We start from the raw sequence: 21,497 nt of genomic DNA on the forward strand, positions 1-21,497 counted from the left end.
TCTCCCTAAATGCATTCAGTGACAAAGTATCTATTGGTTTAATACAAGGTTCTTTAAAATTAGAAATATTTTATGACAATCAGGCTTTGAGGTATTTTAAAATTCCCTAACTTGTTTTTCCCACAGAAAAAAACACCACTAAAGCAAAAGCAATAAAATTTAGTATCAGATACTATAACTAGTTCGTACAGTAAAACATAATAATCACTCATTTTCACCTTTCAATATTTTTATGCTTACAAACAAATAGTAACTGTGATTTACTTACTGCATTTTCTAAGGTACTTGGAAGAGCTGTCCAATGAGGGTTATATAACATACAGTAGTCCTTAGATGGTAAAAGTGTCCCATTTCCAGATGCATGCAGGATTGCTTCCTGAGCAGCTGTCTAGGACACAAACAATAATTTTTACACTGGTGATAATTTGGCTTGCCAACAACTAAGGATTTTAATAAAGCTATTGGCATACAGGCTTGACCACATTTCCTTAAGAGGAAAGGTCCTCCAATGAATTTATTTCTTCTTGTTTGAGGAAATGCTGAAAGTATACACATTTGCCCAGAACACATCCTTTGAAGAAGATAAGTCACTTTGTTATGGGAATACAATTATGGCCCGTGTTATAAAGACCACATCCAAGTGATAACTTCAGTACTCCCTTCAGAGTCTGAAACTTTCCTTCCCAATCTCTTAGGTGTATTATTTCATTGTTTATGTTCTATAAAAGAAAATCCACTTGAAATTCCCCAATCTGTCATACCTTCCATACTCTATGAGTAACAAGGGTTAAAAAAAAAAAGGTACATTATTATTTCTAAGTGCTATCTTTAGAAAAGAACCAAAGAAACTGAAACTCTCAAGTTCTGAAAATTCTGCAACTGCGTATTCACAAAGACCCATCCAGAGTTTAAACTGAGGAAAAATAAGAGCTAGAAAAATGTTCTTTCATTTGGTCTCACGTCTCACTACCTGGAAAGAAGAGAGAGAAAAGAGGTAAGAAGTGACTGAAAAGAATAACTATTATACATGGGGGTGGGAGTGGAGATGAAATGATGAGCCATCCTAAGATAATTAGGATACCACTCCACATAACAATTCCCTTCAAACTTGGATCAATCCAAATCCTTCCTCTCTCCCCTCTGAGCAAACCTGTCTCTAAAACATGAGAGAAAAAAGACTGCTTGCCAAATAAAGATGATGTACTAAACCTTTACCACGAAAGCATGCTTTAGATTGAGCCACATAAAATTGCTGATGTTTGACCATTTTATCTATAAAATTGGTAATTTCACACTAGTCAATCTAAATTTCTAAAGAGTACAGAAAGACAGTAATCCATGCTCTCCTAGTAAAATCTCCCTTGATCATCTGGGATTATTAGAAGGCTTTCTGGCATACTTAGGGCTTCATTAGCTTACGGGGCTAAGCAAGTATAGAGAATTCAATTAAAATGCCATCAAATTACATAGAATAATTAGACTAAAAATTATTTGTGGGGAAAAAAATGTAATTATCATTCAGCTATATACTTGGTGGCCATGAATAGATTCTGACAGCTGAGATAAACCAATATGTTAAATTCTCACTATTCACCAAACTAGTTATAAACAAACTATACAAACTAAACAAAGTATGTTCAGGTTATTTGCATGCATTTATCTGATCAATATCAGTCTTTTACAAATGAGGGCTCTGAGACCCGGAGAAATTACTAACACAACCTATCTATGATCATACAGCAGAATCATCCACAATTCTAACTACAGAGGGTAATCCTGTAGATCAGCGGTTCTCAACCTTCCTAATGCCGCGACCCCTTAATACAGTTCCTCATGTGTTACCCCCAACCATAAAATTATTTTTGTTGCTACTCTATAACTGTAATTTTGCAGTTATGAATCATAATGTAAATAGCTTTTTGTTTTCCGATAGTCTTAGGCGACCCCTGTGAAAGGGTCGTTCGACCCCCAAAAGGGGTGGCGACCCACAGGTTGAGAAGCGCTGCTGTAGATAATTGTGAGGGTTGATTAGGTTTAGATGAAATATTTTTGAAATGAATACTCTGTAAGTAAAATGGATTTCTTATTGCATGCAATAAAATGGTGTCACATGACACCATGTGTCACAATGACCCCAATTAGTGATGCCAAGTTTGATTATTTGGTTAACTTAGCAACTGCAAAATTTCTCCAGTGTAAAGTTATTTTTTCCTCCCTTTGTGACTGGTAAGTAAGTAATCTGTAGCGTCCAAAGAACACTTCCACAACCTCTCACCTAGTGTTTTAGTCTCCATGATGATCCATGCCTGAATTTCATTTTATATATTACATTGAAGGTTGCAAAATGGTGAATGTTTTTTAACACTGTCATTCCTTCTACATTTATTAGCTAGTATTTTTTTTAGAAGTTTTACTCTCTCCCTCTACCATCCTTTGTTTAGTATCACTAGAGATTCATTGATTTTTAAAAATTTAGTGTAATGTGATTGCAATTATTCACTTGATGTTCAAATTGTTCCAAATTTAGCCAGTAGAGCCTCTTCCAGCTGGCTCTTTGTATGCTTTTGACAAGACCCCACTAGTCTTTGAGGACATCCTGTTTTATTGGCACAAGATGTCTATCCTAGGCTGACTTTATCCTTTACCTGCCACAGGCCTGGAACCAGCCATTCTACTAAGCTCCTTTTGGAAAGGAATGATATTTTTTAGATCAGGATTTGAGTTCTCATTGTGCACAATGCTACTGAAATGGTATAACCTTTACAGTAGACAATTGGCAGTATCAATCAAAAATTTTGATACATAGAATCCTGATTCATATCCTACAGATACATTACGCAAATGCACAAAGATAAATGTATAAGGATATTCGCTGCAGCATTGTTATAGCAAAAAAAAAAAAAATCAACAACTTCCACCAATAGGAGCCAATTACATCAAGGTATGCATAGTACACAGCTATTAAAAAGAAAGAACTAGGCAATTTGGCGGATTAGAGATATAATAATAATAATAATAATAATAATAATAATAAAAATACCTGGATTTTTAAAAAGAAAGAACTAGCTAGATCTACCTGTAGAAACAGGTGCCCATAGTTAGAAGAGCAAGTTCCAGGAAGATATTTATAGTATAATACTGTTTTTTATAAATATAGTGACTTCCTAAAGCTCCTTATATGTATCTGCACATTCTGTATCTGTACATTCATGTGAGCTTGAAAGAGAATGTGGAGAGACACAAGAGGCTATTAAAAAAAAAAAAAAGGAGGGGCGGCCTGTTAGCTCAGATGGTTGGAGCACAGGAACCAAGGTTGCTGGTTCAATTCTCACATGAGCCAGTGAGCTGCACCCTCCACAACTAGATTGAAGACAACTACTTGACTTGCAGCTTATGGGTCCTGAAAAAACACTGTTCCCCAATAAAAAATTTCTAAAAAAAAGGAGTGAAAGGAAAACAAAGGCAAAGGTGAGGGTAGGAGAAGATTGGAGAAACTTAAAAATGGAAAAAACATTCAAACAAAACAGAAAGGTATATAGTCCCTCTCCTCTTATCCTGGCTGTCATAGTCACACTCTAAGGGGTTTCTTTTATATCTTTCCAGATACTACCTATGAATTTTTAGGATATACATATCAAATACATATAGTTTGTTTCAAACATGAGATATAGGAGATCATATGAAATATACTGCTCTGTAGCTTTTCTAAAATTTAAATTTTATACATTAGATTTTCTATATTCATACAAATATACTACCTCCTCTTACATAACTGTATTATGTTCAGTGTTACTTTTATAATTACAAAAACTAAGAGATTAAAAAAAAGCTTAAATGTCCAAGTAAGTAGATGTCCAAATATGAGTAAGATTTACTGCGATAAAGGGATTACAATCTTCCTACAATAGCAGGAAATTCATCACTGGTAAAATGAAAGCAAAACTCACTGACATAGGAATTACTAAGGCAAAACACAAACTTTAGAGGAAGGTTAGTATAAAAGAGGAAAGTATAACCATACATATTGCAGAATAGTTAGATTGAATGTGAAACATGTGGCAAATTTCACGAGCAAGCTAACAAAACTAAACAACTTAAGCATTCCCACTACACTTAAAAATATCGTAGCAGAATTTCTCATAGAGATTGTATAGCTTCAAAAATTCAGTTTAGTAGCAATAGGTGTCATGAGTTTGGGAATTAGAGACCTGGGATAGAATGGCAGTTTGACTATTTATTGGCTACACGTTTGTTACAAGTCATTTAACCCGTCTTAAACTTCAACATCCTCACTTTTGAGATGACAATAAATGTCAACCTGATAGAGTTGTCATGAAGATTACATTAGATGATATAATTGTTTGCACATATTAAGCTCTCAATAGATGGCAACTATTATTATTAATAATACATATATCTATGGGCTGGCTGAGTGGCTAAGTTGGTTAAGAGTACAAGCTCTGAGGGCCGGCTGAGTGGCTCAGTTGGTTAAGAGCTCGCTCGAGAGTTTGAGCTCTGAGCAACAGCAGTTCGAGTCCAGCCCGAGCTGAGCAGCCAACAGGTAGCAGGATGGCTCAGCTAAAAAAAAAAAAAAAAAAAAAAAAAAAGTACAAGCTCTGAGCAACAGGGTTGCTGGTTCAATTCCCACATGGGCCAGTGAGCTGCGCCTGAGCTGAGCTGCCGACAGGTGGCAGGATGACTCGGCTGGTGAGAGCATGTGCTCCTAACAACAATGTTGCCGGTTCAACTCCCGCACAGGATGGTGGGCAACACCCACGTGCAACTAAGATTGAACACTGCCCTGAGCTGCCGACGGTGGCCGGATGGGAGACTGGACTTGGGAGCTAAGCTAGCTGTGCCCTCCACAACTAAGACTGAAGGACAACTTGGCTGTTCCCCATCCCCAATAAAAAAAAAAAAATCTAAAAAAATAAAAAAATAATACATACATACATCTAGTACCTTGCCAAGTACTTTGTACTATGCAAAAGAAATACAAAGTAATTAGTGGTTGCTTAGAGTTTGGTGGGATGTGAGGATGGGGTGGGGGTTATAGCTAAAGGCTATAGCGTTTCTTTCTTTTTTAAAAAATTGACTTTATTTTTTAGATCAGCTTTAGGGTCATAGCAAAACTGTGCAGGAAGTAGTTTCCACATACCTCCTTACCGCACACATGCACAGCCTCCCCCATTGTCAACACTGCACCAGTATATTTGTTACAATCAATGAACTTACATTGATACATCATTATCACCCAAAGTTCAGTTTATATTAGGGTTCACTCTTGGTGGTGCACAATCCATAAGTTTTGACAAATGTATAATGATGGGTATCCACCATTACAGTATCTAATAGAATATGGAATAATTTCACTTCCCCCAAAATCATCTGTGCTCTACCTATTTGCTTTCTTTCTGAGGTGATGTGAATGTTATAAAATTGACTGTGGCACAATATCTGTGAACATACTAAAAGCCACTAAATTGTACACTTTAAATTGGTGAATTGTAATGGTCCGTGAATTATATCTCAATAAAGCTGTCCCCCTCCTCCAAAGAAATTCTAAACAAGAAATTATAGTCTTATTGGGAAGGTTAAAAACAAGTCTGAAGGTGAAAGGGATTAAGCAGTACAAACTGCCAGTTATAAAAACAGCCACAGGGATGTAAAGTACAGTATAGGGAATATAGTCAATAATATTGTAGTAACTATGTATGGTGCCAGATGGGTACTAGACTTATCGGGGTGATCACTTCATAAGTTATATAAATGCCTAATCACTATGTTGTATACCTGAAACTAATATAATACTGTATGTCAACTGTAATTGAAAAATAAATAAAAAAAAACACCTTAAACTGACAACCACAAACAGAATGTGATTAACATCAAGAGTCTCCAGTAAAAGCTTGTGGTTATGAGGGTGTTAAAAATGCAAATTCTTGGCCCCTATTCGACACCTACTGACTGAATCAGAAACCCTGGGCAGTTTATTTTTAACAAGTCCTTCTGGAAATCCTGCTTGTGAAAGTTTGAGAACCACAGCTATAGGAGCAGTGCTTCTCAAGATTTAATATGCATACATATCACGTAGTGATCATATTAAAAATCAGATTTTGATTCAGTAGGTCAGTACAAGTGTGAGATTCTACATCTCTAACAAGCTCCTGGGTGGTGCTGACACTGTTGGTCTATGAGTAGCAAGGCTGTAAGAGAACAAAGTAGTGGAAACCACACTGCTGTGAGTGAATTAAGCTGGGAAGCACAGAGAGAAAGGCTTGAAATTCAGAGTCCCTTCAAACGTTACAAGCACAAAATTAGGTAAGACTTGTCCCGTGCCATGAGGTCATCTGACAAAGACCCTGTGGTGGTGGAAGGGCAGGATACCTTCCTTCACATCCTCCAAGTTAGAGGCAGGCTCTAAAACATCTGAATTTCCCCCCTGTAATCAACTGTGATCTGGTCTTCTATGACTACTTAACTTTTAAAAAACACCTGTTTATATTTTCAATCGGTAATGACAATATTCTCTAAGTAAAAAGCTCAGTATCAAGAGTTTAAAGGGATTTAGAGATAATCAAATCCCTTCATTTTATAGCTCAAACAGGTCCAAAATGAGCAAAATGAAGTGGCCTCAAGAGGCAGGATGACTACTGAGCTCTCCAAAACCCAGAGCAGCATAAGTCTTTCAGCTAGGCTATCACTGCAAGTTCCTTCATGCAGCCAGATCCCCAAGCAACTTTAGTGCTGAACCATCACCCTCCAGTTTAAATTCTGGTTACATATATCTCTCTTCCATGATACTGGCATGGGTCTCCTACCACCATTCAAATTCTTCGAATACTCAATTAGCTCCTCCCACATCTTACATCTCCCAAACTCTAAGTCCTTTCCTTGTAGTTTTCAAAATACCCACTAGAATTGTAGGTATCTTGAAACAGGAATTCCTTTCCCTATGACAACTGCTCCTTACTACCTGCCCAAATCCTCCCTATTCACACCAGCTCCTACAACCACTGATCGTGGAAATTAAGTGTTCTCCAGGAGCATGAAATCATCAATCTCACACCAGGGCCTTTACATAATGCATTATACTTGATTCTCACATGCAAAGGAAGCCAGTTTACTAGCACAAAGGGTGAAGCAGTGCTTCCTTTCTTGACTCAATTTTATCTCACATAAGACTTCACAGGAAGCCTGTGGTTTGTGAATAATTCTTAATTTACTTTATCCAGATCTCTTGATTTTAGTCATATTCCATCATCTTCTTTCCAAGTAAAAAAATATTGATGATTAAGTCTATCTTCATGTTATACTTGCCTATTCTTTTCATCATTTTTCTCCTAAATAGCTTTGGTATGACAAGTGTCATATGATTACCAAAAGTCTAAAGAGCTAAAATGCTGTATACTGTACTCACGTCCTTACAGGTGTACTACCTTCCCATTTTCCCAAACCAATCACACCTTAGGCAGAGGGACATGTGCGAGTATACAGGCCTTTATTTCATCAGTGAACTTACACGGAGTCTTGCTCTTTCAAGTCCCTGCCTCTTGGGGCTACAGCCATGCTTTACACTCTCGTCTCTTGGTAGTTTCAACCATGGGCATTTGAATTCCTGGCCTCTGTTCCAAGAGCCTCCTGATGCTGACTCACCAGCGTGATATTAACCTACTGGAAACAGGCCCATTCTGCTCCTGTCTAAGCCAACAGCACTGTTCGAGGATTCTTCATTGACCTTGGCTCACAGGTTTGGTCAATCTGTCTTCGACCCTTTTTTCTTCTTCAGAAGGTATCTTCCAGCACTGGATCTATTTTCCACATTTAAGTCTTCACATATTTCTTTTGAAAATAATTCTCTAGCTAAAAATTTATCTAACCTACTACCCCCTACCCCGTTATCCATGCCATCCTTTGGGTCTGCCAGGACTCTGTATCTTGGCCCATTTTCACCAAGATTAAGCTCTGAATAATACAATGTTAACCTTTATCCATGTATATATTTAATTCCCTTAAAAAACCTTAACAGGTTAGTCATGTGTGATTCTTCTCTTTTCCTGAAGATTAGTAATCTACACAGCAATTTCTTATTTTTTATTATAGATCAGTGCTTCTTGAACTTTAATGCTCTTGTTAAAATGCAGATTCTGACCCAGCAGGTCTTAGGGCCTATGATTGTGCATTTCTAACAAGCTTCCAGGTGATACTCTGCCGTCGGTCCACAGAACACATGGCTATAGACTTCATCATGAATAACAGTGAAACTCGCCAATCTTCTAGACATTATTGGGGTCCTCCTAGGAATTTTCTCAAGAGGTGACAGTCATATGTGTACCTGCAATCTGATGGCCAGCAGTTCCCCCCTTTCACCCATAAGTTCCTTCAAAACTCTTCAGCATATGCATCACTGGGTCCCAGCTTCCTCACATCCTTCTATGTCAATTAAATCTGGTTTATGTTATTTGTATCATTATCCATTAGGTAACTTAATCCTTCAGTTTCAGGAGGCAGTATGTGAATGTGACTGTAACTCTCCAATTAACCCCCTGCAATCTTTCTTCAGAAAATCTACAAATTAAACTGTTCCTCTATTTTTAAAAGACCAATATGGGGGCTGTGGCTTTTCTTTAAAAGCTTACATTCCCTGAAACAGAAGACATAAAGTTACAGTGTAATCCCTGAATGGTAAATGCCAAGGAGCTACAATCACCTGCATTACCTATACACTGTGGCAATGCAGGAGGTGTCCCTTTCTTTACAAATATCTTTCTCTTTATGTAGAAGTCAGTTTTAAGTCAATAGCAATACAGTAAGGGTTGAAAGAGTTGGGGTTGTATGTCTGAAGTCGGGCCTAAATAACTTTCTGATCATTCACTATTATATATATTTTTATGCCTCTTTCCTCCCTAGTAACATATAATCAAGGCAATCTACATAGTTTCTATTCCTACTTCCAGTATTTATGAAAGGTGTACGGAAATGATGCAATACGAGTGACTACACCCAGACACACAGAGATTAAGTGTAATCTTATTACTTAATTAGTGGCTCAGGAGGAGCTAGGGCATCAAAAAGGGATTTAAAGGGAATCATAGTCTGTGGGTCATAGGAAAAGTAGAGCCAGAATCAATCCTTGCACTTGGGGAAGTTGGGGAAATGTAATGTACAGGCAAAGAGGTACTAGGTTGCAGAGAGGAGACAAAGTAACCATTCATTCATTCAAAGGAATTACTGCAGTCTAGGTGGTGCTGGGGGGGAGTGGGATATGATTGTAGAGAATGAGTCAGGTAGGGTTTCTCCTTGTTTCTCCTGTTTTTTTTTTTTTTTTTTTTTTTTTAACTGAGCCATCCTGCCACCTGTTGGCAGCTCAGCTCGGGCCGGGACTCGAACCGCTGTTGCTCAGAGCTCACACTCTTGAGCGAGCTCTTAACCAACTGAGTCACTCGGCCGGCCTTAGCGTTTCTCCTTCATGAGGCTTATGTTCTACTTGCTACCTAGATCCAGCCTTCTTCCTGGTTGTCCCTAAGTAATCTTACTACTTAATGACATATCTCAGCTGTTAGAGAATTTATAGAGTTACACTAGAATTCACAAACTCAAATACTTACAAGGCCAGACAGATAATATAAATGCACAAATCAGAGTTAAGACCAAAGGGCATGGTAAAGTTTGGCAAATTCTGGCCTAAGGCAATCAAATGGAAAAAAAAAATGTATCTTGGGGTAAACTGCTACACCTGGAGATGTTCTGGTCTAGATTTTTGTAAACAGACTCAATTTCAGGTGTTTTTGAATAAAAAAAAAACTATTGAATATATAATAAACGTGACTTCTCCTATCTTCAAACCAGTGGTCCCAATGATCTCAGAAAGTCTTTAGGGCCATTTCTCCCTTTTCTTGAAGAATAATGTATATTCAAAAGCCCATAGTTCCATCATCCCATTCTGTCAAATCCAAGAAGTCGAACAACCTTTCTTCATTTTGCCCCATCTCTGTCCCGTTCAGTTCAAACTGGCAGTGTTTCTGCTCACATAATCCCATAAATTTGTTATCAAATCATTGTTCAGCCACATCCTTGGTGTTCTTTTCAGAACAAGCGTTCTCGTTTTTTTGCAATTATGGATAGCCTGAGAATTTTCCAAATCTTCAAATTCTGGGTCTTGTGAATAGATAAATTCACAAATTTATCCAATCAATTTTGTGATATATTTCTGATTCACAAAAGAAAATCATTATTACACAAACTTAGTAAAAAAATATCAAGAAATGTCTAGAATCCCTGGGTGCTAGTCCTCTTTTTGATGACTTCCTATATGATCTAGGACAAGTCATAATTTTCCTGAACCTTCTCAGGATTATTTTGAGTTTCAAAGGAGATATATGTGTAGGATAGGAGTTGCACTCGGGGAAGGAGAAAACACAGCCATCAGTGACTTAGAAAGCAGACAATAGGATGCAGAATCTAGAGACAGATCAGAGGAGAAAAGATAAAAGAAAAATTTTGTAGAATCTCAAAGTTGAAGGAATGTCACAAAACCAGCATGTCTAAGCTCAGGCTGCCATAACAATACCATAGACTGATGGCTTAATCAATATTTATTTTCCTACAGTCTAGAGCCTAAAGTCCAAGCTCAGGTGCATGGTCAATTTCTGGTAAGGGGTCTCTTCCTGGCTTGTAGATGGCTGCCTTTTCAACATGTCCTCACATTGTAGGGAGGGAAGCAGGTGGGGAGGGAGGGAGGGAGAGCAAGGCAACAATCCCATCATAAGGGCCCCATGCTGATGACCTCATTCTAAACCTAGTTATCTCTCAAAGGCCCAATCTCCAAATACCACATTGGGGGACAGGGCTTCAACATAAGAATTTGAGAGGCACCAATTCAATCTACAGCATTCTGCCCCAGCCCCCAAAATTCACCTTTCTCGTGCAAAATACATTCATTCCATCCCAAGAGTCCCAAAAATCTTAATTCATTCCATTATCAACTCTAAAGTCCAAAGTCTCATCTAAAGATCATCTAAATCAGATATGAGACTCAAGATACAATTCATCTTGAGGCAAACTCTCTGGCTGTGAACCTGCCAAACCATATTGTTATGCACTTTCAAAATATAATGTTGGGATAGGCATAGGATAGACATTCCCATTTCAAACGGTAGAAGTCAGAAATAATAAAGGGGTGCTGAGACCCAATGAAGTCCAAAACCTAGCAACACAAATTCCATTAAATCTCAAGGCTCAAGAATAAACTTTTTAGACTCAACGTCCCACCTTCCAGGCCCACTGGGGTGGCAGCATCACCCGCATGGCTGTGTGGGGTGGTCCCACCCCTTTGGCTCTGTGGAATTCCACACCTTAAGGCTCCCAGAAAATGCCTAAGTCTTGTTGAAACTGAGGCAGTGGCCCTGATGATCTCTCAATAATCGCTTTTGGGCCATTTCTCCATCCTCCTGAAGAATAACGCATATTCACAGCCATATAGTTCCATCATTCCATCCTGTCAAATCCAAGAAGTCCAACAACCTTTCTTCATTTTTCCCATCTCTGTCCCCTTCAGTTCAAACTGGCAGTGTTTGTCTCATATAATCCCATAAATTTGTTGTCAAACGGTTGTTCAGCCACACCCTTAATGTTCTTTTCAGAACAAGCTTTCTCATTTTTTTGCAATATGGATAGCCTGAGAATTTTCCAAATCTTCAAATTCTGGGTCCTTTTTGCTTAACAATTTCTTCTTCAATTCTACTTTCTCCTTTTGCAGTCAGGAGGAACCAAGCTACTCCATGAACAATTTGCTTAGAAATCCCCTCAGCTAATATCCAATTTTACTGCTCACAATTCTTTCTTCCACAAAACACTAGAACACAGTTCAGCAAAGCTCTTTGCCATTTTATAACAAGGATCGACTTTCCTTCATTTGCCAATGACAAGTTACTCATCTCTGTCTGACACCTCACCAGAATCGCCCTTAGTGTCTATATTTCTAGCATGTACCTCAAACCTCTTCTAGCCTCTACCCATTACCCAGTTATCAAGCTGCTTCCACATGTTTAGGTGTTTGTTACAGCAGCATTCCACTACAGGTACCAAAATCTGTCTCAGCCAGCTTGGGCTGCCATAACAAGATACCAGAGTGCGTAGCTTAAACAGAAAATTATTTTCTCACAGTTCTATAGACTAGAAGTCTAAGATAAAGGTGCCAGCATGGTCGGTTTCTGTTGAGAGCTTTCCTTCTGGCCACCTTCTCACTGTGTCTTCACATGGTGGGGAAGGGCAGCAGGGAAGGAGAGACAGCAAGCTCTCTGGTCTTTTCTTATAAGGCCACCAATCCTATCACAAGTGATGGACCCTCTGACCTTATCTAAACCTAATTACTTCCCAAAGGCCCCATCTCCAATCATCAATTTTGGGGTTAGGGCATCAACATATGAGTGGAAGGGGGCTTAATTCAGTCCACAGCACAGCAGCTTAGCTTGTCTCCCCCTGATAGCTTTGGTAGCAGAACACACCTAGTTTACAGGGGATGTCAAGAGAGGAGGACAGAGGGCCGGCTGAGTGGCTCAGTTGGTTGAGAGTTGGCTGTGGGCCAGGAAAAACTTCTGCCCCTCTCTTGACTACCTGGAAGAACTTGAATTAGGGGCCTTGGAAGATTATCACAGATAACCAACTTCTTTTGACCTGTCTGTACAGCAGGGCAAACTTCTATTTGCTAAACATCTGCTTTTTCTTATCACCATCTTTCAATGACCTTTGAAGTCCCTGAGTCATCTTACCTCATCCCTATCTCGGAATGTCTTATATATCCATTTAACCTCTCTTGTCTTCGAACCTTTCATGCATGTGGGGGTCTCTGACTCTCCTGTATGTAGGGTTCCCTATTTTCTCTTGCTAATCTGTCTCATGACTATTTGATTATTAAGACTAGCAAGAAGAACCTTGAGTTTCTTCCTCTCCCAGAGTTTCCACAACCCTGACTGAGGAGTATAGAACCCAAGATTAACACAGTAAGATACAACAAAATACATACATGCAATATAAAAATAAAATCTAGAATGTGGGAGCAATAGGCTAGCTACAATGTAGAACAAAGACAACCTATAGATTTGTGAAGCCCTTGAAATTATATGAAAATTCTGCTTACATTTTTCTAGTGAAAGGGTTCAGAGCTTTTACAAGAATTTCAATGCAAGTTTATGAGCAACTAATGTATTAGATTAATTATTAGCGTTGAGAAAGGATTAGTGGGAATATGATAGAGAAGATATATTCCTACAATTAGCTTAAGTCATTGAATGAGTGCAAAGCACTGAGACAAGTTTTATATCTTTTACATACTATCCGAATTGTTATCTTTTGGATATATCTGATAACATGATAAACAACACCTCAAAGATTCAGTCTAACACTGCTATTTTGTTACTTTCTTTATATTGTACCCCCCCTCCAAGCAATTTTTAGATACATTATTCTCATTCATGTTATTAATGGTTGCCTAGCAAATTCTCAATACACCAAAGGTACTTATACGTTCTTAGGCTTTGATTTTGGTTTCTTAATAAATATTAAAGACACTTTCATATTGAATATATTTACTAATAGTAATCCTTTAAACTACAGAGTACATAAAGTATACTCTTTCAGAGAAGTTACACATTCTAATGGAAAGAACTAGTCAGGCATACAACCTACAAATTCTGTGTAAATAAAGCTCATAAAAGTTTCCAACCTGAAATTCCCTAAGTGAAACTTACAAGAAACAAAAACTAAACCACTGAACACGGGCTCCTGACCCCCACTGAAGCTTCAGTTGTTTGATGTTGAACGTTAAAACACTATTTTTCTGTAATTATAAAAACAAACTTGTGAACACATATTTGTTACTCTTATTTAACCTACTCCTCTTCCCTTTAAAGTAAGCAGAGGACTAAAAGACACTAAAGGCATTACACTTTGATGTGTTCTTTTAAAAGTTATTTTAAATTATTACTATTACCAAAACGCCCCCCCCCCCATGGAATCAAATAAGCGCTAAGGCAAAGCAGGAACTACTGAGGAGGAAGGGAAAAAACAACACAAATCTGTATTAGTGCAATTAAAGCGCAATCCTTGAAATTGAACCAATGACCTTCATGTACATTTTTTCTTCTTCCCAAGTAGGAAAAGAAATTAAGAAGCTGTTAGAAAGGCAAGACAATAAATCTCAGAGGTCACTTTTAAATGCCCGGAACAGTGAAAAGCGAGAGAGAAGTACCAAGGTCAAGGCAGCAGGAGGGGTTCCGCAGAGAGCTTTCTTGGGGGTAGATACTTTGGGGGCTTTGGGGGTGGAAGGCTGGAAGGAAAGGGCGTGATGGGAAGGGGAGGGGAAGGAGAGGAGAAAACGCGAGCAGGCCGCGTAGCCGCAAGCAGAGTCCGGGCGGGAGCCCGGGGGGTGGGGAGGAGGGGAGGACCGGAGCCCGAGCCGCCGCCGCCGCCGCCGCAGCCCCGCCCCGGGGAGGCCCGAGCGCCCGCCCGCCCCTCTTACCAGCCGGAGCAGGAAGCCCCAGATCAGGGCGGAGGTCGCGGCGGAGGGCAGCCGCCGCTGAGGCCCCATCGGACAGCTGGACGCCTGGCGGCGCGGCGCTGCTCGGCCGGGACAGGTTCCGGGTCCCGCCGCGGCGCTGCCTCCGTGACCCGGCCGGACAGGGGTGCGTGGCGGTGCTGGGCCGGCGCCGCCGCTGTTGCTGGGGCGGCCGCTGCTGCGCCGACTTCCTCTTCCGGCCACGCCCGGAGGACGCGGAAACCCCCCGCACCGAGCACGTGGAGCCCCGAATCCGCGCGCGCCGCCCGCCGGCTCTGCTCGCGTCCCTGCGCCGGCGGGCCCCCGGTGGCGGGACGGGGCGGGGCTCCTCCCTGCTGCCGGACCTGGACGCCGCTGGGAGTCCGGGAAAGCCGGGGACTGTTTCGAGGCCCTCCTTCTCCTGGAAGTCACCGAGTGCTGCTCTGCGCCCCAGTGACGACCCAGGTGCTCGGAGCCTTAATTCATCTGCTCACCAGCAGGTGCTGGCCCCTCTCACACGTGTATCCCCAGTGTCGAGCTTCTCCAAAATCACTGCAACCACCCTATCCAAGCCACCACGCCTGACTCCTCCATACTGGTCTCTGTTTCCACTCCTAATAGCCCATTATCCGTATAGCAGTCCTAGAGAGAGGGCTTTTTAAAAATACAAACAACATTCAGAACAAAATCAAAACTCTCTTCTACAAAGTTTGCATAATAGGGTTCCTGATTTCTTTGACGCCATCTTCACTGCTTTCCCACGGTGAGATGCCTTTAAGTTTGCTTGAAGCCACAAAGCAATGACTTTGGTTCTATGGCCTTTGAACTGGTAGTCTTCCCTGCTAGAATGCTCTTCTCTGTGAAGACTTCGCTCATGGCATTCACTTATCAGCTTAAAAATGTCACTTCCCCAAAGAGAACTTCCTGACATAACCCAATCTAAAGTAGCCATGCATTCACTTTCACATCATAAGATTTATTTTAATTCTCTACATAGCCTTTACATAGTCTCTTGCTTATTTATCTGTTCATTTATTTATCATGTCACCTCCCACTCACGAGCAAGGAGTGTCTTTGCTTTCTTCACTGCTGCATCCCTTACACCTACAACTTTTGGCATAAAGTAAGTCCTCAAATATTTGTTCAATGAATATTCAACACCAAACACTGAATAGATGCCGCCCTTGCCATCCCATAGCTCAGAGTTTAGTGAGGGACATAGATGTGTGGTAAACACAGTCCAGGATGAACAGTGACTCTTATTTGCACAAGATGCTATGGGAATATCAAAGGGACACAAAAAGGAGTGCCAGGGAAAATTCCAACTTAAGCTGGCTAGAAGAGTGAGCTAATTTTAGCCAGGCAATGGGCAGGGGAAGGGAGAGACTTCCAGGAAGAATGAACCATTAGTGTCAAAGCCAAAGATGACAGTGGAGGAATTGCAAAACTTGCGCTTGGTTGAAGTTATGAGTGGTGAAAGATGAAGTGAGAGAAGGCTGAGACCAAATCACAAATAGACTGGGACAGCCTGCTTGGGACTTAAGGCTTCATGTACCATAGTTGGTGCTACAAAGCAAATGATTAATAAATAGAGTATGACAGACAATTTCGGTTTTACAAAGCTATCTAGTAGCAGGTGGGGTGGCAGATGTATTGAAACAGGGCAAAGTGGAAGAAAGCCAGGAAATCTGTTAGACAACTATAGTAAACAAACTCAGGCCAGGCATTGTGAGAGCCTGAAATAAGACAGTGACAGAAGAAATGGGGAAGAGGAGATGGATCTGAATGATTTGTAGCAGAATTTGGTAACTGAGAGGACATGGGACATGGAGGACAGGAGGAATGATTCCCACAATCCTGTCCTAGGCCATTTATTGAGATGATCACCACAGGACATGAGGGTGGTGGTGAAATGTGTGAGGAAGGGGAAATACTTTGGGACACAAATTTGGAAAGCTTGTGGGACATCCGATTGCAAATATCTGTAGGTTGATGGCTAAGTGGGTTGGTCCAAAGTTTACCCTGCACAATGAGGCCAGAGTTCAGGTCTCCTGCCAGGCAATCCTAGACTCTTTTCACACTTTCTAGCTGCCTCAAGGCAAGCCAGGTTCCCTATAAGTAAAATGGATGTAATAGACTAGATGACTTCATCTCTACAAATTTCCTTTTGCCCACCATGGCCCATTGCCTAGTGAATCTTCAAAGTGGCTCCTGAGGCTGTCTGAAAATCTCTGTTTTTTCTGTCTGCATTTATGTCCATTTTTTCTCCATGGTCAGTGGAGAAAAATTTGTACCTGCAGCCAAAGAACCTGCATTATAGACTAGTTCCTTGTGCAATTTCTTTGCCTGCCTTTAGTTTTCTCAGCTGAAAAATGGGGACAGCAATACCTGTTCTGCCTGCCTCACAAGACTATCGTAAAAATTACATGATTTATAATTTGGGTAAAATTACTCTGAAAATTAAAAAAAAGAAGAAGAAGAATAGGTGGGGAGAAAAGGAGAAGGAAAATAGAAGGCTGTGTTATTGCTGTGGTCCAAAAATGTCAGCACAGTTTGTCGTAATTCTTCTGCCAGAATGGTTTCTCCTTGGTCAAAGTCTCTGTGCAGGTTGAAGTGAAGGAAAGTAGTAGGGTTAATGGAAAATTAAAAGATTCTTGTTTAATGACTTTGTTACTGGAACAGCTGTTAAAGTTTATTTGGAGTATAACTCTGTTACACATGAATTTCCCTGCAAGTGTTAGGTAGGATAAAGGGTGCCTGGATAATTTTTAGTCAATATTTTCCTTCTCTAAATAAACGATACATAAAATCCCAATTACAGAAAATAAGTATAATTAGATTAAAGATTGTTCTAATTTCTAAATGCATTCAGTTAATGGAATCTTTTTCCAGTGTTAAAAGGTAGAATGTTATTGGTTGTCAGAACCTTTGTATATTCTAGGAAATGGCCAGGAAATATTGGCTTATTTTACAAAAGAGGAAACTGCTATGTGGACAGCAGAGAAGGAGAAGCTAAAATCCAATCCCTTGCCCCAACACGCTAGATCATTCATACAGCCTGTGGTGTGCTGGTACAGCACAGTCTTTTCTACGCAGGGGACACTGATGGAGTGTTGGTAATGAGCCCCAAAGATTTTCTTGGGCAATCCGGAGAATTACTTTAGTACAGAGCAGTGATTCTCCATCTTGACAATTTATTACAATCACTTAGGAGAGCTTTAAAGAATACCAATATCTGGGTCCCGCTACTCCCTCTTTCCCCATGCATGTCTTAAATTTAATTGGTCTGGTTGTAGCCCGTGTGTTATAATTTTTAACTCGCCTCAGGTAATTATAATATCCAACCACGGTTGAACAACTTCGGCTTAGTCAGTAATTCTTAAAATGTGGCTTCTGAACCAAGCAGCATCCACATCACCCAGGAACTGTGAGAAATGCAAATCACTTCCAGACCTGCTGAATTAGAAACTCTGGGAATAGGGCCCAGCACCCTGGGCTTTAATAAGCCCCCTTAGCAATTCTGATGCATGCTGAAGTTTGAGAATGATTGGTTTAGGGCAATGTTCCTTAACTCTTGCTGCATATTCGAATCATCTGCAAATTTAAAATAAAAAAACAAACCTTATGCTCCAATATTAATCAAACTGAAAGAAATAATAGAAAAATCCATAATTATAATTGAAGATTTCAACACTTCTCTCTCAATAATTGAAAGAAGAAGTGGGGAAAAAAATCAGTAAGGATACAGAAGACTTCATCAACGCCATCAAACAACTTCATCTCATTGGCATTCATAGAACACTCCATCCTTCAACTGCATAATACATATTATCTTCAAGTGTATGCAGGACCATTGCCAAAGTAAACCATTTGGCCTTAAAAAAGTCTAAAAATTTAAATTTTCAAATCATTCAGAGTATGTTCTTTGACCACAACAGAATTAAATTAGAAATCAATAACAGAATAGTACCTCAAGGATCCTCAAATAATCAGAAACCAAACACACGTTTCTAAATAACCCATGGACCAAAGAAGGAATCACAGGGAATTAAGAAAATATTTTGAATCGAATGAAAATGCAAACATGACATGTCAAACATCATGGGATGCTTAAAAGGAAATTTGTAGCACTTAGACTAGAAAGGTATAAACGTTTAAAGTCAATGGCCTAAGCTTCTGCCTTGAGAAACCAGAAAAGAAGAGCAAATTAAATCTAAAGGTGAACAGAAGAGAGAAAATGAAAATATCGGAGCAGAAATCAACAAAACAGAAAACAAAAAGCAATAGAGAAAATAAGTGAGGTCAAAAGAATGGCTTTTTGAGATTGATAGTGTTGATGAAAAATATCCACCCTAAGAGACAACTTGTAAGAGTTTATTTAAGGGAGCATTTGAGATCTTGCTCCCTGGCATATGTCATTGTGTTGGCTCAAATAAACTCTCAAAAAAATTTAAAAAAACAAAAGTTTATTTGAGCCAAACTTTCGACAATTGCCAGGAAGCAAAGTCTCAATGGATTGAGAAAATGCTCCAGAAAATGGCCATTTTGCAACTTATTTTATACATTAGAATCAAAGGAGGAAGGTTACGTGAAATCCATTGGTTGTAGATTAATGAGGTGGGAGAAAGCAAAGGTGGGGGTGAGGAATCTCTGGGATTGAATAAAAAGTAAAATGGAGAGACACACACTGTTTTTACATTGGTGGGTACAGCATAATTAATAGCATTTTATAGCACATAGAGATAGTATTTGGGGAACAAGATAACAATGAGGGACTTGGTAGTTTGCTGCTCTGGTGTGGTGGGTTGTGCCCCTTGGGGGGTCTGAAAAAGAGATTACTCTGATATTGTAAGGATATGTTATCTTAGATGCAAAAATATGACAGACAGGCTTAAGATAAAGATTGACCTTTGTCAAGGAAGCTACAGGCCAAGGATGTGACTTCCCGCCATGGCCCACCTTAGTTAGGAATTTTTATGTTCATCCTCTGTGGTTATTTTCAGTCTCCTGAGCTTGTCAGGTTTAACATGTGGCCCCTTTTCCATTTACAATAAAATTGGGGAAACTCTAGCCAAACTGATTAAAGGGAAAAAAGAAAGAAAAAAGGAGAGAGAGAGAGAGAGAGAGAAAGAAAGAAAGAAAGAAAGAAAGAAAGAAAGAAAGAAAGAAAGAAATGCAAATTACCAATATCAGAACAAGAGAGGGAATATTACTAAAGATCTTCAAGACATTAAAAGGATAGAAGTAAATATTATAAACAACTTTATGCCAATACATAAAATTGACTACTTAAGTAAAATGGAGAAATTTCTTAAAAGACAAACTACTCAAACAGAAATAGATATTAGTGACAGATTATTTTACAAATTGAATTTGTCATGAAAAACCTTCCCACAAAGAAAACTTTAGGCTCACATGGCTTTAATGGTGGATTTAACTGCACATTTAAGAACTAACACCAATTCTGCACAAACAATTTCAAAAACTTGAAGAGGAGTAACATTTCCCAACTCATATTATGAATCCAGCCCACCTTGATATAGAAAACCAGACAGATGATGAAAGAAACCTACAGACCACGGCGAAGGAAATCGCTGACAAAAGGAAAAGACAACCTACTGAATGGGAAGAGATATTCGCAAATTATAACATCCTATAAGGGCTTAATATCCAAAATATATAAGGAACTCATACAGCTTAACACCAAAAAACCAAATAATCTAATTACAATATGGGCAGAGTACCTGAATAGACATTTTTCTAAAGAAGACATACAGGTGGCCAATAGACACATGAAAAGATGCTCACCATCGCTAATCATCAAATGTAAATCAAAACCACAGTGAGATATTACTTCATACCTGTCAGAATGACTATCATCAAAAAGTCAACAAATAACAAGTGCTGGCAAGGACATGGAGAAAAGGGAACCCTCAAACACTGTTGGTGGGATTGTAAATTGATGCAGCCACTATGCAAAACAATATGGAGATCCCTCAAAAAATTAAAAATAGCGCTTCCATACCACTTCTGGGTATTTTTCTGAAGAAAACAAAACATTAATTTGAAAAGATATATGCACCCCTATATTTATCGCAGTGTTTACAATAGCCAAGATATGTAAACAACCTAGGTGTCCATTAATAGATGAATAGATAAAGAAGATGTGGTATATATATGTATATATGATGGAATATTATTCAGCAATAACAAAGAAAGAAATCTTCCCATTTGCAACAACATGGATTACCTAGAGGGTATTATGCTAAGTGAAATAAGTCAGAGGAAGACAAATACCATATGATTTCACTTATATGTGGAATCTACAAAAACAAAACAAATGAACAGACAAAACAAAACAGAAACAGACCCATAGATACAGAGAATAAGCTTCTGGTTGCCAAAGAGGAGGGGGCTGATTGGATGGGTGAAAAAAAGAAAAAACTACGGACCAATATCCTTCATGAACATAAATGCAATAATCCTTAACACGATTTTAGCAAATTGAGTCCAGCAAAATATACAAATAATGATACATCAATCCTAATTAGGAATCATCCAAAATATGCAAGATTGCGTCAACATTTGTAAATTAATCAATGTAGCTCACCATATCAATGCCACAAGGCCAATATATAAAAATCAACTGTAATTCTCTATACTAGCAACAAACAATTGGAAATTGAAATGGAAAATACCATTTAACATAACATCAAAAACTATCAAATACTTAGATATAAATTTGGCAAGGGATATGCAAGATAAACTTTGAAAACTACAAAACATTGTTACAAAATTATAGAGGAAACCTAAATAAATAGGGAGATATACTATTCTAATGGATTGGGAAAGTCAATATTGTTAAGATGTCAGTTCTTTCTAAATTGATCTTTAGAAATAATATAATTCCAATAGAAACAACCAGGTTTTGTTTTTATAGAAACTGGGATGCCAATTACAATTG

The 21,497-nt window shown here is 39.1% G+C and overlaps 1 protein-coding gene across 1 annotated transcript in view; it reads right to left on the bottom strand.

Moving 5' to 3' along the window:
- Positions 1-14,743, bottom strand: part of SPPL2A (signal peptide peptidase like 2A) — a 48,153-nt gene extending 33,410 nt beyond the window's left edge. Inside the window, exons 1-2 of the mRNA XM_019664831.1 lie at positions 14,519-14,743; positions 269-388 (exon numbers count right to left, since the gene is read on the bottom strand). Coding sequence (XP_019520376.1) covers positions 269-388; positions 14,519-14,587 — 189 coding nt within the window. The 5' untranslated portion in view covers positions 14,588-14,743. The remainder of the gene's footprint in view (positions 1-268; positions 389-14,518) is intronic.
- Between the last annotated feature and the right edge of the window lie 6,754 nt (positions 14,744-21,497).

Source organism: Hipposideros armiger, unplaced genomic scaffold (assembly GCF_001890085.2).
Source record: "Hipposideros armiger isolate ML-2016 unplaced genomic scaffold, ASM189008v1 scaffold_12, whole genome shotgun sequence".
Taxonomy (NCBI): domain Eukaryota; kingdom Metazoa; phylum Chordata; class Mammalia; order Chiroptera; family Hipposideridae; genus Hipposideros; species Hipposideros armiger.